We start from the raw sequence: 14,941 nt of genomic DNA on the forward strand, positions 1-14,941 counted from the left end.
ATTTTCATCTCTTTCTCTTTGGCAGATTCCCCCCTTCCCTGCCCCCCCCCCCAAAAATATGCATGAGTTCTTAAGCAATTTGCAGTGGAATCTTGAGCAGAGTTACAGCCTTTTAAGACAACGGACTTAGAAAGGTGTCACCTTTGCTTCAGGTGGCACAGTTATGTACCTGAATAAAAAGTAAACCAGTTTGGAATCCTAAGCTTACAGTCAGTCAGCAAACCTATTGAACCAAGCCCTAATATAACAGCTAGAAGTACTGAGAGTCCAGCCACTTCACAGCAATGCATTTCAGAATCTTAACCAGAATGCTGAGGAGACAGGCAAGAGATGAAGATTTCTGACTGGGAAAGGGATCCAGGTAAGATTCCTAGGTCCACACAGCAGTCTGTTCTCTTTAAATATGAGTTTCCACTTTATAATTTAAATTCATTTATGTCTAGAGATAAACTGTAGTAATTTGCTCTCAAGCATAATTCATGAAAGTGAAATTTAAGATCTGCCCACGTCCCCCATTTCCCCCCACCATAAAGGCGAGAATAACTGCATTGTTGTAAAAGCTTACAAAACGCTACCAAACAGTGACTGGTACAAGTCAGCCAAATAATTCTGTTCTATTACTAGTTTTAGCTGTTCTGGCATAGTTATCTGACAGAAGCCAGACCAGGGTTCGAATACAACTAGAGGTTTTACATTTGGGAATGCTTCAGGAATCACATTAAGTGTATACATACCTCCTGAGGTTCCACTACACAATAGTGATACAAATATTGATTCACAAAGATCGCAGCATTTGTAGGAGCATAATATTGGCTGCACAGAGTATAAATTTGATTGTAGAACACCGATCCTGAAGCCTGTGCCGTTGGGTTGACTGCCAGTACATATACTATCGTAGCAATGAACGTCAAGAACATCAAGAGAACACTTCCTATGATGATTATGAGATAATACTTTGTTGTCCTGGCCATGCTATTCTTGGCAACACTTGTTACGAAAACCACCAGTCCAGCAATAAAGCAGAAAGCTGCCATTGCAAGTATAAAACCCTTTGCAGCACGTGGTTCGATATAATTCCCTCCAAGGCCATAAGCACTGCCATAACCACTGCCATAGCCATAACTTCCATAGCCATAGCCATAACCATAGCCATCTCCAAAACCAGATCCACCATAGTTAGGGTATCCCATACCAGTCCCCAGAGCACTTCCATACACGTCTAGGTCCCAAGGTAGTGTGGAGGCAACACATGCAAAGACACCAACACACATTACTGTTATAAGAATTGACATGATCTTGATTATTCCTGGTGGAGATGTCCATTTGTAGAAGTGTTGAACTTCTTCTGGATAGTAGGAATATGCTGGCTGGGAGAACATGGGCTGAGAATGGAATTCACCACCATATGTATTATTATTTGGCGCACAGTGTGAAGGTTTGCTACAAAGACAAAAACATTGCCATCAGCTATGAACAGTTATTTGCCTCTTACAGAGAATATCATGAAATAACAGTATCTTTCAAAAATGATGTTTGAGATTTTATATTTTTATGTAATTTGCTACAAAATACAAAATTTACAGTATGCACTCACTAGGATAGCTTGTACAATCTTGAAAGCTAAGCAGGGTATGTGGATGGGGGACCACCAAGCAAGTCCAGAGTTGCTACATAAAGGCAAGCAATGGCAAAGCACCTCTATTTGTCTCTTGTCTTGAAAACTCTATGGGGTCGCCGTAAGTTGGCTGTGACTTGACAGTGCTTTAGCTACACATTATAAAGCACATGGGCAGTGGGGGGAAGACATCAACATAAAGCAGGGAACATAAAAATCAGCTTGGTCAACAGGAAGCTTGCTGTGAGTACTTCAGTCATCCTAGTGACCCCAAAGCTTCCTTGCTTCTGATAGAACCCAAAGTTATAGTCAGTGTACACAACATTTGCTTGAAGGAAATCCAGATAAGTAACCATGTTATACTGTAGCAGCAGAATAAGACAGGAGTCTAATGGCATTTTAAAGGCTAACAAAATTACTCCTGCATAAACATTTGCAAGTCAGAGCTCACTTCATTATACGCAGGAAGTGAACTGATTTATATACACAACGGAATGGGTGGGGGAGAGAGATGTTACAAAAAGAAGACCAATTTAAGATACAGTCTTGAGAAAGAATAACCAGTTCATTCCGAATGAGACACTCCCAAGTGCTGTTACGTAGGCAGACCTAAAACCTGAAGCAAAAGTAAGATAAGCAGAAACAATAGGAAGATACAGAGATACAGCTGACATAGTAAACATCCCTTACAAATATAATAACATAAAGAAAACATCTATGATGGAATAAATTTTGTTAGTCTTTAAGCTGATAATAGACTCCTGTTTGACTTAATTTGGACTGTAAAATGCTTTCGGAAGCTATCTGACTAAAAGGCTGGGTATGAATGCACTTAGAAAGAAACAGAAAAAGGAGAAATGTCTCTCTTTATGTAGGCAGATGACACATCAACATATCTCTAGAACAAGAAATAATGGTAACTTTTCCCTTTGACCACATGGTGTAGAGAGAGAGACTTCCTACTCACTACTTCTAAAGCTTTTAAAAGGTACACAACTGTACCTTGGTAAGTACATGCATATTTTTTCATATGCCTCCCTGTGTGGCACTAAATTGCAATCATCCCAGAAGTTCTAAAAAGCCAATTTGTTTGTTAGGGTATTGCATTTTAAAAAGGTAATGCAAAGAGTCTTTAAAGAAATAACACAGGTAATGGCAAACATGCACTGGGACGGATCTGAAGTTTCCATTCTGCTGACAGTGGAGTGTTCCTGGATATACAGAACACACTACTTATGCCAGGAGGGCAGACTCCACCATTATCAGAGAACAGAAACTTTAGTTCCTGCCCTAAGAATATTCCTTCAGCAGACAGGGACATCCTTGAGAAAATAGTTTTAAGATGCCAATAAGATTAGCAGCTTTCCTCATGCTTTTCAGAATTTTACAGAGATCTTGGAGTATCAAAGAAGGCACCCTTGAGCTGTTCCAGGTGGAATGGACCATGGGGCGGGGGGAAGCAATGCAAAGCATACCTTGCCAGAGAAGGCAGTGGGCAGGGAAGAAGAGTGAATAAGCTATCCTTCAAGAATGTTTAACAGTGGAGCAGAGTCCTGTGCACCACTATGCCTTCAACCTCAAATAGAGGTTTGGCTCCAAAGGTTCCAATCCATTAACTGTGTAGCCTTCTCCTAGTACAAGAAGCCACTCTCTGTCAGAAAAGGTGCATTCTATTAAAGGAAGGTTCCATGCTGTGGAGGATAGTTCCATTGTTAAAGTAACAACTTTTGGATCCAACCCACCATGAATACCTTGTGTTTGAAGATCCAGAAGATGCCTGCTTCTTTACAACCAGTAAAGAATTCCACATTTAAGAATGCACAGTCTGAGGACCATGCTATCCAGCACAATAACAGCAGTGACACTGCTTCAGTTTATTCTACTGGCATTGAAACCTACATGAATCCATATCTCTTAACAGTGTACACAACTTATCTGCAATAGTTTGAACTGGTAAGAAAAATAGAAAGGTAGATATTTACAATTCGTCTGGTCGATAAGGTGGCGGACTTTCAAAAGGTCTGGATGACATGGTGGACCGTTAAGTTGAAAGACTTTGTGTCTATAATGAAAAATATAATTGAATAAGACATTAATTCAATAAACGAAGCCACGTTAGTTTGCTACAGCAAAATAAATCAGCAGTCCAGTGGCACCTTCAAAACTAACAAAATTTATTCCAGAAGAGACTTTGTGAGTCGCTGCTCACTTCCTCAGATGCATCAACAACAAATGCAACAAAAACAGATGTTAGAATACATTGTGTTAGTCTTTAAGGTGTCAGTGAACCTCTGATCTAATAAGACATATTTAGTATACCCAATGGAAATAATATTTAAAGACTAACTGTACATTTCTAGAGTTAAAAGTACAACTTAAAACTCTTCGCCCAACACAAGACATTTGACTGCAGAGCCTTCGATCATCATAGATGCTGAAGATGGAAGATCACCTCTTTTTTTTTTGTAATTTATAGAGCACTGACTAGATTAAATATTTACAATGTACCAAAATTCCCACTCTGCAGATTTCCATCATAAGTTTGCTTTTCAAACGATTAAAATCAAGTTGGTCTTATACTCCTTCAACCTAATACAGGCTTTTCAAGATATGGCAGCAGAAGCAATGACATGAAGCATACATTTCTCCTATGAGCTGCTCATTCTAATGGAGACAAGCAGATCTGTATATGCATTTTTGGAGCACATCATTAACTTGCAGGATTTACTCATGTTCTCTAAATACTACTAGAATCCCTAAATGTCCAGGTTTATAAAAAAATGTATAATTGTAGCCTTTATATAGGTATGAACTCAAAAATATGACTGCACATTCACAAACAGTCCCTAAATTTTGTGTGTTGTAAACCTATCTTAGGCCTTCAGAAGGACCAACCCAAAGGAATCCTCATACTCCTTATGCTAAGAAATTTGGACTTGTTAAAGGTAACAGGATGACCAGTTGTTTTCCAGAAACTATTGTAATATTGCCAAGATTCCATGGCAAAATAGAGATTTAAAGCTGTTCTGGATCCCAGTCCAACACTCTAGCCAGTACAGTGCAGTTTACTGGTTCTGCCTATAGGTGGCAGTGACCCAGTGTCAAAGGGACACAGCCACATCAGCATGCACCAGTTGGCCTTATTCATCTGCTTGTCATGGGGGTGTCAGCACAGCAGCATGCCACTCAATGATTGGTGGCTTGCAGTGAGGTTACTATGAGCTCCAATACACCTGCTATGCTCTCTGCACAGTCTCTCTCTGCAGAAAAAGTATAGGATACCAACTAGCAGTCCCAACAATGTGCTGGCATCAAGATCTTAAGCTTTGACTGTCTATTATGCACTGTTAAAATTGTCCAGGGTCAGCAGCCCAGCCCCCGGACTTGCTGGCAGGCAGCGGTGGGGGGCGGCCAGGAGACAGCAGTTCAACCGTTCTGACTGGCAAACAGAGCCAGAACCTGCCTACTCCAGGGGGAAGGGGCGAAAGGCCAAAGCCTCAGAAGGCTGGGGGGAGCAGGGAGAGGCCAGCTAGTCCCACCCTCCAGGGGGAAGAGAGGGGGCTAAACAGGCTAGAGGAAAAGGGCCAAGACAGGGGGAATAGGAACCCAGCAACAGCCCAAACAGAGCCCTTACCAGCCAAAGAGGAGAAGCAGCCACTACAGCCCAGAGCCATGCCCTGGCAAGAGAACAGTAGCCTGGCTCAGGAGTTGCTAGGAGCCAAGACCCTCCAGGTGGAGCTGCCACAGGCATTCTGGGGGAGGAGATGGGTAGCCCCGTCCAGCATCAAGAAGCAGGCAGCCCAGAAGCTGGCCAGGGCAATTCCTCGCGAGCAAGGCCAAGAAGGCTCAGCTGCACAGCAGCCGGCTGGGGCAGTTCCTCATGAGCAAGGCCAAGGAGACCCCAGCTGGGGATGGCTCACATTCAACCCCACCCTGCCAGTAAGGCAAGGAAGCCAAGAAGGGATTAGTGGTAGGAGGGAAACACCTGAGGGAAGGCACAGCTGGGCCAAGTCAGGAGAGGGAACAAGCCTAGAAGGAGGGCGGGGCGGGGAAATGAAATGAATAAGGTGGCTGGGAAGAGCTCTGAGGTGGTGAGTGTGAGTAAGGAGAGATGGTTTGGAGTGAGAACAGAGCAGTGTGAGAGTGGAGGCTTGGAGTTCTGGGAGAAGGAGATGATGGAGGACGCAGAGGGTAAGCAGACCAGGTTGAGCAGGCCAGCGAGTGGATTGAGAGGGAGTCAAGGTGATGTATACCACCCCTCCTTCCACAGAGTAGGGTCCTGCAGCATCCCTGGCACCCCTCTGACGTCAGGGCTGGCCCAGCTGGGGCTCCGCCCAGCGGCGGTGGCGACAAGCCCTGACAAAAATATTCAAACTAATCACTGCCCTGTATTCCAAACAAAGTTGCCCTTTTAATATCTTGCTGCAAATGAATACACGGTGAGAAATAACCTCTTGAACAATACCCATACTATGAATTGAAACATGTTTGCCATAGTCTTGCAATAAAAAGATTAAAAGGAACAATCAGAGAAGGGAAAAAATCTACAGTTGGATCATACATTGCAAGTAGTTGTGGTTTCAATCTATTCAAGCAGGCCAGACTTTCTTGTAGTATTATTTAGTTCTATAGCAAGTGTATTTAAATAATGGTTTAAGGAAACTATGCCTTTAGGATCCCCTTTTCCAATTTCAATCTTTCTTGGCCTGGATGACAAACTATAGCTTTCTACTACATTATTTACAATATGTGGCACTTGATGATGTACCCACAAGAGTCCTTCAACTCACTAGAAGTTCTGCTCTGTTGTACTCAGCAATCAGATAGAACCAATAAGCTCTCAAACAGTTTTCAACATTGACTGCTTAGTTAGGACCCTTAACACAGAAACCTTAAGAACCAAAAAAAAAAAAACAGTGACTTAAAGACAGATCAAATGTACCAACTGTCCAAATTACAGATATCAAAAAAGGGTGTTTTTTTTCCTCACAGCTGATTGGATCCAGCGTTGGCTCAAAAAACAAAGATATCTGCAGCAATCACCTCAGGCAGCATATGTTTGGGGTGCAGCACCATACTTTTGTCTCTTGAGAATTTGGCTACCATTTCTAGATACCTGTTGCTAGGGCAAGTAAAATGGTGGCGAAACACGTGGGAGGGAAAGCAATCTCACAAGAGTTCAGAAAGCCCTATAGGGCCTATAGGGCCTGTTGAGCTATTTTTTAAAAAACCGGAGACAGCAAAGAGATAAGGAGAATTATGACCACCAAGGACAAGGAGGGGACTACTACCACTACTGCCTGGAGCAGAGAAGGAGGAAGCCGCATATTTTAATCCAGTCTAGAGACTGTAAATAAAAGCAGTTGCTCCCTATTGACTAATGCACCTTAAGCAATTGCTTTCTTGTGTAAGTGATCCTGGAATGTGCACTTGCTAAAGAAACGTTGAATTAAGTTACACAATGGCAGCACACTTTTTACAGATAGGTGATGCTTTTTGGTAAAATCTTTGAGTACTAAAGAATACTAATTATCCACCTGATGCTAAAGCCCTCTGAGATCAGTACCCAGGGAGCAGAGCTTTGTTCCCAAACACTTTCACAGTGCATAGCCCAGAGGAAACGAAAACCAGTTCTGAAAGTGGTAAAGGAAAACTCGTGAGGATGAGAAAAACCTAAGCACTTAATAGAGAACAGGCTCCATCTGAAGTGGACTGAGCAGTAGACAAATCATATTAAAATCCATAAGACCACCAGTACTGAAGAACTTCTTTTAATAAATCAAGATAAAATCATCATACTGGCATTAAAAACTGGTCAAACCTCATTCAGCTGGCTTGGGTTTGGAGGTTGCAGGGAGAAGCAAGCCCGTGAATTCCCATTCCCAAAGAAATTTACCTTGGAGCTGGTCCGAAAGTTTTCACCCAACCTGCTCAGCCTCTCTCATCGCTGTTAAAGAATCGCATCTCTTTCTTCTCCTCCTCCAGCAAGCAGGCGTACACGCCACACCCAGGCACAGGGCATACGCACTGCCTTGCATACCTGGGGAAAGGGAGGGGGTGGGAGAGGTGACTTTACATGCAGCCTGACCCGGCCTGGAGTGAGCGGACGAGAGCGCCGGCTTGGAATGTGCGCAGTAGGAGGCGCAAAGTGCGCCCCTCCATTGGCAAGGCGCCTTCCGCCAGCCCCGTGCTTGGGTGTGAGACCCGCTCACTTGAAACTCGCCCAGAGGGAACAAACAGGGAGAGAGTTCGCTTAAAGCAACAAGGACCTGCATGCAGGAAGCTGCAGAAGAGTTCTTCTCCGGCTGTGCTTCACTTGTTCAATGCAGACTGAAAAAAATGATGATAGATAAAAAAGGAGCCCAGTGGCACTTTTGAGACAGAAACTTTATGCATCTGATTGAAAAGAGGCATCCGACTGTAAATAGATCGGATTTAGGAAAACTGGAATAACTTTTGCGAGTCTCTGAATGATACTGGATTTTTGCAGATTGAGATGGTGACCCTTCTGGAAAAATCAGATGTTCTTCAAGAATTAATGTAGAAGAAGAGAAAATAATAAGACATTCACTTATATACCACCCTCCAGGAAAACTTAACACCTACTCAGAGCAGTTTACAAAGTGTGTTATTATTAATCTCAAACAATCACCCTGTGAGGTGGGTGGGGTGAGAGCTCCAAGAAGCTGTGACTGACCCAAGGTCACCTAGCTGACTTCAAGTGGAGAAGTGAGACATCAAACCCAGTTCTTCAGATTAGAGTCCAGCTACTCTTGTCTTAACCACTACACCAAACTGACACGCTAGAAAAGGGGACTTTTTTTCCTACTCAGTTTTTAAAAATTACTTTCACTATAACTTTCAGTTTCTTGGATAAGGTCAGGTTCATGAATATAAAAACGCATATTTACATTGTTAAAAATTAACATTTTAAACAATTAACAATTAACATTTTAAATTAATATAATAAGTGTTCATAACATAAAATGTTAATGAACCAACAAAGAGAGTTAATGAACCAACAACTCCCTTCTAAACCTCTCCACCACTTACCTCCTCAACACAAAGTACTAACAGAGAAGAGAGCTTCTCAGAGCACATACAGAGGGTCTTCCATCACTCCTGACTGACCTCAGCCTAAGCCTTGGCATCTAGGAGTGCTAATCATCATCAGTTATTCTATCTGCCAATTTATAATAAAGTATTCTGTTGAATGAATCATTGACCTTCACTGTTACACCACTAGGATCTGTCCCCTGGTCTGATTCGACAAAACCCACCAGGATTCACCTGCCTGATCTGCCATCAACAAGGTTTGGTCTCTGACCAGTTAAGCCTGCATCTGGCTCCAAAATCTCCATGATATTTACTATGGAGTGTTCAAGGGTGGCCAGAGTGCTGCCCAATGTTATGATGTCATATCTGGGTTTTCTCAGCCAGGTGTATCATTTCCAACTTGCAGGTGGGGCCTGGAGATCTCCTAGAATTATAACTGATCTTAAAGAGACAAGTTCCCCTTTACAAAATGGCTGCCGAAGAGATTGAACTCCATGGCATTATACCCCACTGAGCTTCCTCTCCACTCCAAACCTTGTCACCTCCAGTCTCCATCCTCAAATCTCCAGGAATTTCTCAACTTGTAGCAACCCTAGCCAGGCATGACATCATGTTACATTACTTCCAACCCTTGCTATGTTCCTAAAATGCTGCCCACCTGCCTGGCATCCCTACTCAATGCCCATTTGCCAAAGGTGAGTGGAAATACTGGGTTGTATCCTACCACTTTGCTCCATTAAGCAGCCTTCCTGTTGCAGAAGAGCTACCAGAGGATGTTTCCATATTTAACTGAACAGAGTGGTAGGATATAGCCTACTAAATTACTTACCTGTGTCGCTGTCCCACAAAGTTGACAAAGAGCAGTATAGAATCAAAGCAGACTGATTTTAGTATATAATTCTTCTGGACCAACAGAACCTGCTTTTTCTAGGTCACTTCCCACATGATAGTATGTGCTAAGAGTGTGAATGGAACACTCCTGCACTGATGTGATGAACCTGACAGTTTTATAATGAAGAGCAATATAATTATTAATGGGACCAAGGAAAGAAGGAAAGGAAGTGCTTAGATATAATTATCAGTTAATACGTGCAATTATCAGTTAAAGTGCTCCTATATAATCTATAGATTGAATAGTCTGCATTTTGGTGTAGTGGTTAAGAGCATGGGACTCTAATATGGAGAACCGGGTTTGATTCCCCACTCCTCCACTTGAAGCCAGCTGGGTGACCTTGGGTCAGTCACAGCCTCTAGGTCTCTCAGAGCCAAGCTACAAGTAACAAATGACACTTGCCTAGCAAGTGAACAGACTCACATGTATTCCGCCCTGTTCACTTGCCATTCACTTACTCTCCACTTGATCAAGTGTAGAGCAAGTGAATGGCAAGTGAACAGGGAGGAATACACGTGAGTCTGTTCACTTGCTAGGCAAGTGTCATTTGTCATTTGTCACTTGTAGCTTGGCTCTCAGCTCCACCCACCTCACAGGGTGTTTTGTTGTGAGGATAATAATAACATACTTTGTAAACAGCTCTGATTGGGTGTTAAGTCATCCTGCAGGGCAGTATATAAATTGAATGTTGTTGTTGTTGTTATTATTATTATTATTTAGAGAACAATAAGTATCAAAGTTCTTCTGTGAACATGGAATTAACAGTGAGCCAGTTATTTCTAAGAGTTTGGACAGAGTGGAGTAAACTAATGCTCCCCTCACCCCAAAAACCCAAACAGCATTTATTACATCAAGATATCACCGACAACTTGTCTCTTTTATATTGCCACACAGTGACATACCCCAACTGTTAACATCTGTAGAATATCCAGTTTCTAGCAAAATTACCATAAGAACCAATATCAAGTAAAATGGATTGTATTGTATTGAATTAATACGTGCAATTTGCAAATAATCCAGAATATTTTAATTGATATACATGCATTGTTGCATAGTGATGAAGTAGGAAATGAAAGGCAGTAATTAAAACAAAAGTTTTAGTTTATTTATAAATTTGCATGCCACTACTATATAAATATATTCATGAGTTGACTTATAGCACCACACTAAAACCAAAACCTTGAGTAAAAATAGAAAATGTAAAACAAACAAGACCTTACACACAACATAAAAAGAGCCTCTAAATCCACAGCCTCAAAACAACAAGCAGAACAGCTAAAACCAGCTACAAGGGGTCTGACAGTCCAATCCCAAGGTCATTTTTCACTGAATAGATTCAAGTAGGATTCTGAGTAGACCTGCTTAGGACTGCTTACTAAAAGCTGTGAGAATAAATTAATGTTAGAAGTTTTTAAAACATTTCTTACAGACATTACATTCTTGAACATTATCAAAGACATTTTAATGTGAAGAAACATCACAATAGAGCCCTCCTTGCCTTTCATGTATTTAGTCTCCTTTGTGTCTTAACATTATGTTCAGAATGTAATAAAAGTGAATTAAAAAGAAACTGGGCACTTACCTAGTTAACAAGAGCAGCTCAAAGGTATACAGAGCACATTCAAATATGGTGGATTTTTTTAAAAAAGTGTACGAACAGCGGTGATACAGTACTGCATCCATTATAAAATATCTATTCTGTTTAACAGGACTATTCGGTTTATGTGCAGCCAAGTAAAATTTCAAGATGAAAGCATATAATTTGAATAGTAGTATGTTGGGGAAGGAGCCAGCACTCTTGTTTAGACTACGGTTACCTCATTCTGAGCACTGAAAAACAAAGCTACATTCAGAGATGAGAGCATTCTTCTTTCCCAGTAAGCTGCAATGCTGTTTTTGACAATACTGAGACAACATTCTTGGCATAATTTAGTATTGGATGCAATTTATATTTACCTGATTGTTTACATTAAATTATTCATGTTTAAATAACATGAGTAACTGAGGTACAGGTCTCCAGTTTTTTAACAGCAACCGGGATTTTTACTGGAAAAAGCTTTTGCTGAGAAAAGCTTCACCTGCAGAATACTTCAGCTCACACTACTATTAAAGGCACAGAGCAAACCAGAACAGTTCCTCACCCTGCTCTTACCTTGCCAGGTTCATTTGGCAGTTGTTACACATCTGGCAGGATTTTCTCTACTGTCTTAAATGGTAAAGATCCTCATTTGAACATGATTTTGTGACTATACAGTCCTATGCCCAAAGATCCCTTGCCTGTCAGAGTACCATTTTTTTCTTTAACAGCAGCTTTTTTTTTTGAAGGGGAGGGGTTAAGCAAATTATGTTTTCTCTGTCATCTCTCTGCAAAATATAAACTGTTGTTTGCTTGTTGTCAGTTGCACAGGAGCTGCCAAAAAAGTTGGTGCTTTACTTTGGATACTCTGCAAACAAATTGTACCGTAACTCTGATTCTTCCTTCTCTCCAACTAATTTAAGAGTTTCTCTTCTAACCAGAACCATAAGAGGTTTTAATTCTAGCAGAACTCATGAGTTACTCCTTCCAGAGGAGAACATCTGTGAAAATGCCATTACTTACATTGATAGGTGTGGGATAGCAGTGAATTTCTTACACTGTACAAGAGGTTGGACTAGATGACCCTTGGCCTCCAGCTCTACATTTCTATGTTTCCCGTCATCTCATCTGTTCAGCACATAGGAGAGGTAATGGAATGCAGAGTTTGGATCCCATTGTGCATGTGTAAAGGTAATGGGCCTTCATACACACTACACAGCAAGCTTGGATCCAGCTTCACTTCAGTAGTTTCTGCTGCAACCTGGAGTATTTTTTATGTGACACAACTGTGCTGTTTCAGATGTGTTGGATAAGTTACGTTTGTGAGTGTGCATGTGTGTATGACAAGCAGGCATCCCTTTCCTGCTTCGGAAGAGAATGTGACAGCTTCCCCTTCGCTGTGAGGCAAGGCACTTTTTTCTTGTTTAAGAGACCTTGGTAAGTGAATGGAGCAGATGGCATATTGGATAGGGACAGGGAAGCATGTTTCTCTCAAAGATCCTATTTAAAAGGATCCTATTTTAAAGGATTCAAAAGAGAAATAGGGGAAAGTGGGGTTGAGTTATACAGAAATAAAAAGACTTATCTGGTGATTATTCCTCTGCATAGAGGCAGGTCAGACAGTCCTCATGGAATTGGCAAAAATGTGCAGTTGCTGCTGCTCCACTCTCTCCTTTCCATCCTCAATGTCAAGAATGTTCTGGGAAGGAGGGTAAATCATAATTTGACCTTGTGCCAATCAGAAGGTGTGGGGAGGTGTTCAAATTTTCCCTCTAAACAAATGCAACTTTCCCCAGATCATAAACTCAGGTCTTTTAGAGATAGGACAGAGCAGACGTTTGAGCCATCGCTGGCAAACTGGAACAAACTCTACTTTCATCGCCCTTGGGGTGAATGTTGACAAGCCATTGCGACAGTGGCCTACGTGTCAAATCTATAAGGCAAATCACTACATCCTAAAGGTAACCTGGAAGTTGCACAGAGGTAAACATGGTTTACCCCAAGTAAATGTATGTAATACTTAAGTACCTTGCAAAATAGATTTTAGATGTTACCCATAGTAAAAGAATTGTATTATATGAGATGAGACATTTACAATGCTCATGTTTGGCAGTCTATTTCCTTAAGACTAGCTACTTATTTAGAATCATACTTACCATGACAGAACTTTCAGTCACTGCTCAAACTATTGTAGAAAGATTGGAACGTACCTAAGACTCTATAGGTTCACAATATTTTTAACAAAGTGCAATCCTAAGCAGAGTTACTCCAGTCTAAGCCCATATTCACCTAGAACTAATAATCCTTATCTTTTAGATATAAGAGCGGACAGCTCCTGATGTTCTTTACAAATATCTGTAGCATCTTTATGAATTGTGAAAACCATCCACCTTCCTCTTTTTTCTTGGCCTTGAGTAAGTCCATACAGGAATTGTCATGGCTGACATTTCCTCTATGTAAGGCTATTACTGCACTAGCGTCTTAGCTCTGTTCACTGAAATAAACCGGATAAGTACAGCCCAATAAGGTCAAGAAAGGTAAAGGAAGGCAGCTATGCTGAGACTGCTCCTTCCCCAGCATTTGAGGCAGATAACTAATTGTAGGCCCTTTTTGTTAACAAAACTCCATTCTGAGTCAGACTGAAGGCACTGATATCTTATTACCTTCAGACTGTATCAGCTACGGCCACTCACTGCATTTCGCTCACTAAGACACTAAAAAAGGATTTGTTTGAATGGAAGATATCCAGATACTTTTATGAAGTTGCATTCTAGGTAGAAGAAATGCCCAATTATACTACAGGAATGATACGTGTGATTGCCTGCAGCAGATCCCTGCTATTGCTTAAAGACAGTTGTGGGTGTGTTTTTTTTGGTCAAAGTTTTTACAGGTAAGTTTTTTTTACTGTTTTATTCAGGAATTTTATCATGTACAATATATTTAGAGAAATCAAAGATGAGGGATAAAGGCTAAATTGTTGACATGGTGAAGAGAGATTAAACATCTATCACACGTTTTCCTCTGTTCTTTCTTCTAGTCAGTTCCTTTCATTTTCCCTACTCATCACACCTAGTTGTCCTTCAGTGGTGGTGAGGAAGTGTTTCCATATTAGTGTTAGACATTAAATTTATGCTTCAACTTCTTCAAGTGATTGCTGTGGTCTAGAGTGTTACCACCATATCCATAAACACTCTAAGATAACCATAAATAATGCACATATATCTAGTGCCTTATAGGTGATTCCACCAACTCTGCAACATCTACATCTTGCTCAATCCTGTTACTCTTAGACAAAAATCTGGTTTCTAATGGTGTAACCTTGGTAAGATACCATGGTAAGATATTGGCATGTTTTCTGTTCAGATAAAAGCAATATCTTGCCCCCAATCTGATATCAAAAAGAGTCCAGTAGCACCTTTAAGACTAACCAATTTTATTGTAGCATAAGCTTTCGAGAATCACAGTTCTCTTCGTCAGATGCATGGAGGGCCAAAAGAAACTGGTCAGATATAGAGGAGGAGAGGGGAGGGTGGAGTAGATGCAAACAACTCCTTCTGATATGGAGATGCAAACAGCTCCTTCTGATATGGAGATCAGTTTGCTTCTGTAAAGGTTCAGAGGAGTTAGCCATGTTAGTCTGTAGTAGCAAAATCAAAAAGAGTCCAGTAGCACCTGCAAGACCAACCAATTCCACTGCAGCACAAGCCTTTGAGAATCACAGCTCTCCCCGCCAGATGCTTCTGATGAAGAGAACTGTGATCCCTGAAAGCCCATGCCAGGTGCCACTGGACTCCTCTTGATC

General features: G+C 41.3%; 1 protein-coding gene across 1 annotated transcript in view; it reads right to left on the minus strand.

The window, feature by feature from the left end:
• The window catches only part of OCLN (occludin), a 28,628-nt gene extending 21,036 nt beyond the window's left edge, over window positions 1-7,592 (minus strand). The window contains exons 1-2 of the mRNA XM_054986659.1: window positions 7,512-7,592; window positions 735-1,440 (exon numbers count right to left, since the gene is read on the minus strand). Of these exons, the coding sequence (XP_054842634.1) occupies window positions 735-1,379 (645 nt within the window). The 5' untranslated portion in view covers window positions 1,380-1,440; window positions 7,512-7,592. The remainder of the gene's footprint in view (window positions 1-734; window positions 1,441-7,511) is intronic.
• Window positions 7,593-14,941: the final 7,349 nt, after the last annotated feature.

Source organism: Eublepharis macularius, chromosome 8, assembly GCF_028583425.1.
Source record: "Eublepharis macularius isolate TG4126 chromosome 8, MPM_Emac_v1.0, whole genome shotgun sequence".
NCBI classification, from domain to species: Eukaryota; Metazoa; Chordata; class Lepidosauria; order Squamata; family Eublepharidae; genus Eublepharis; species Eublepharis macularius.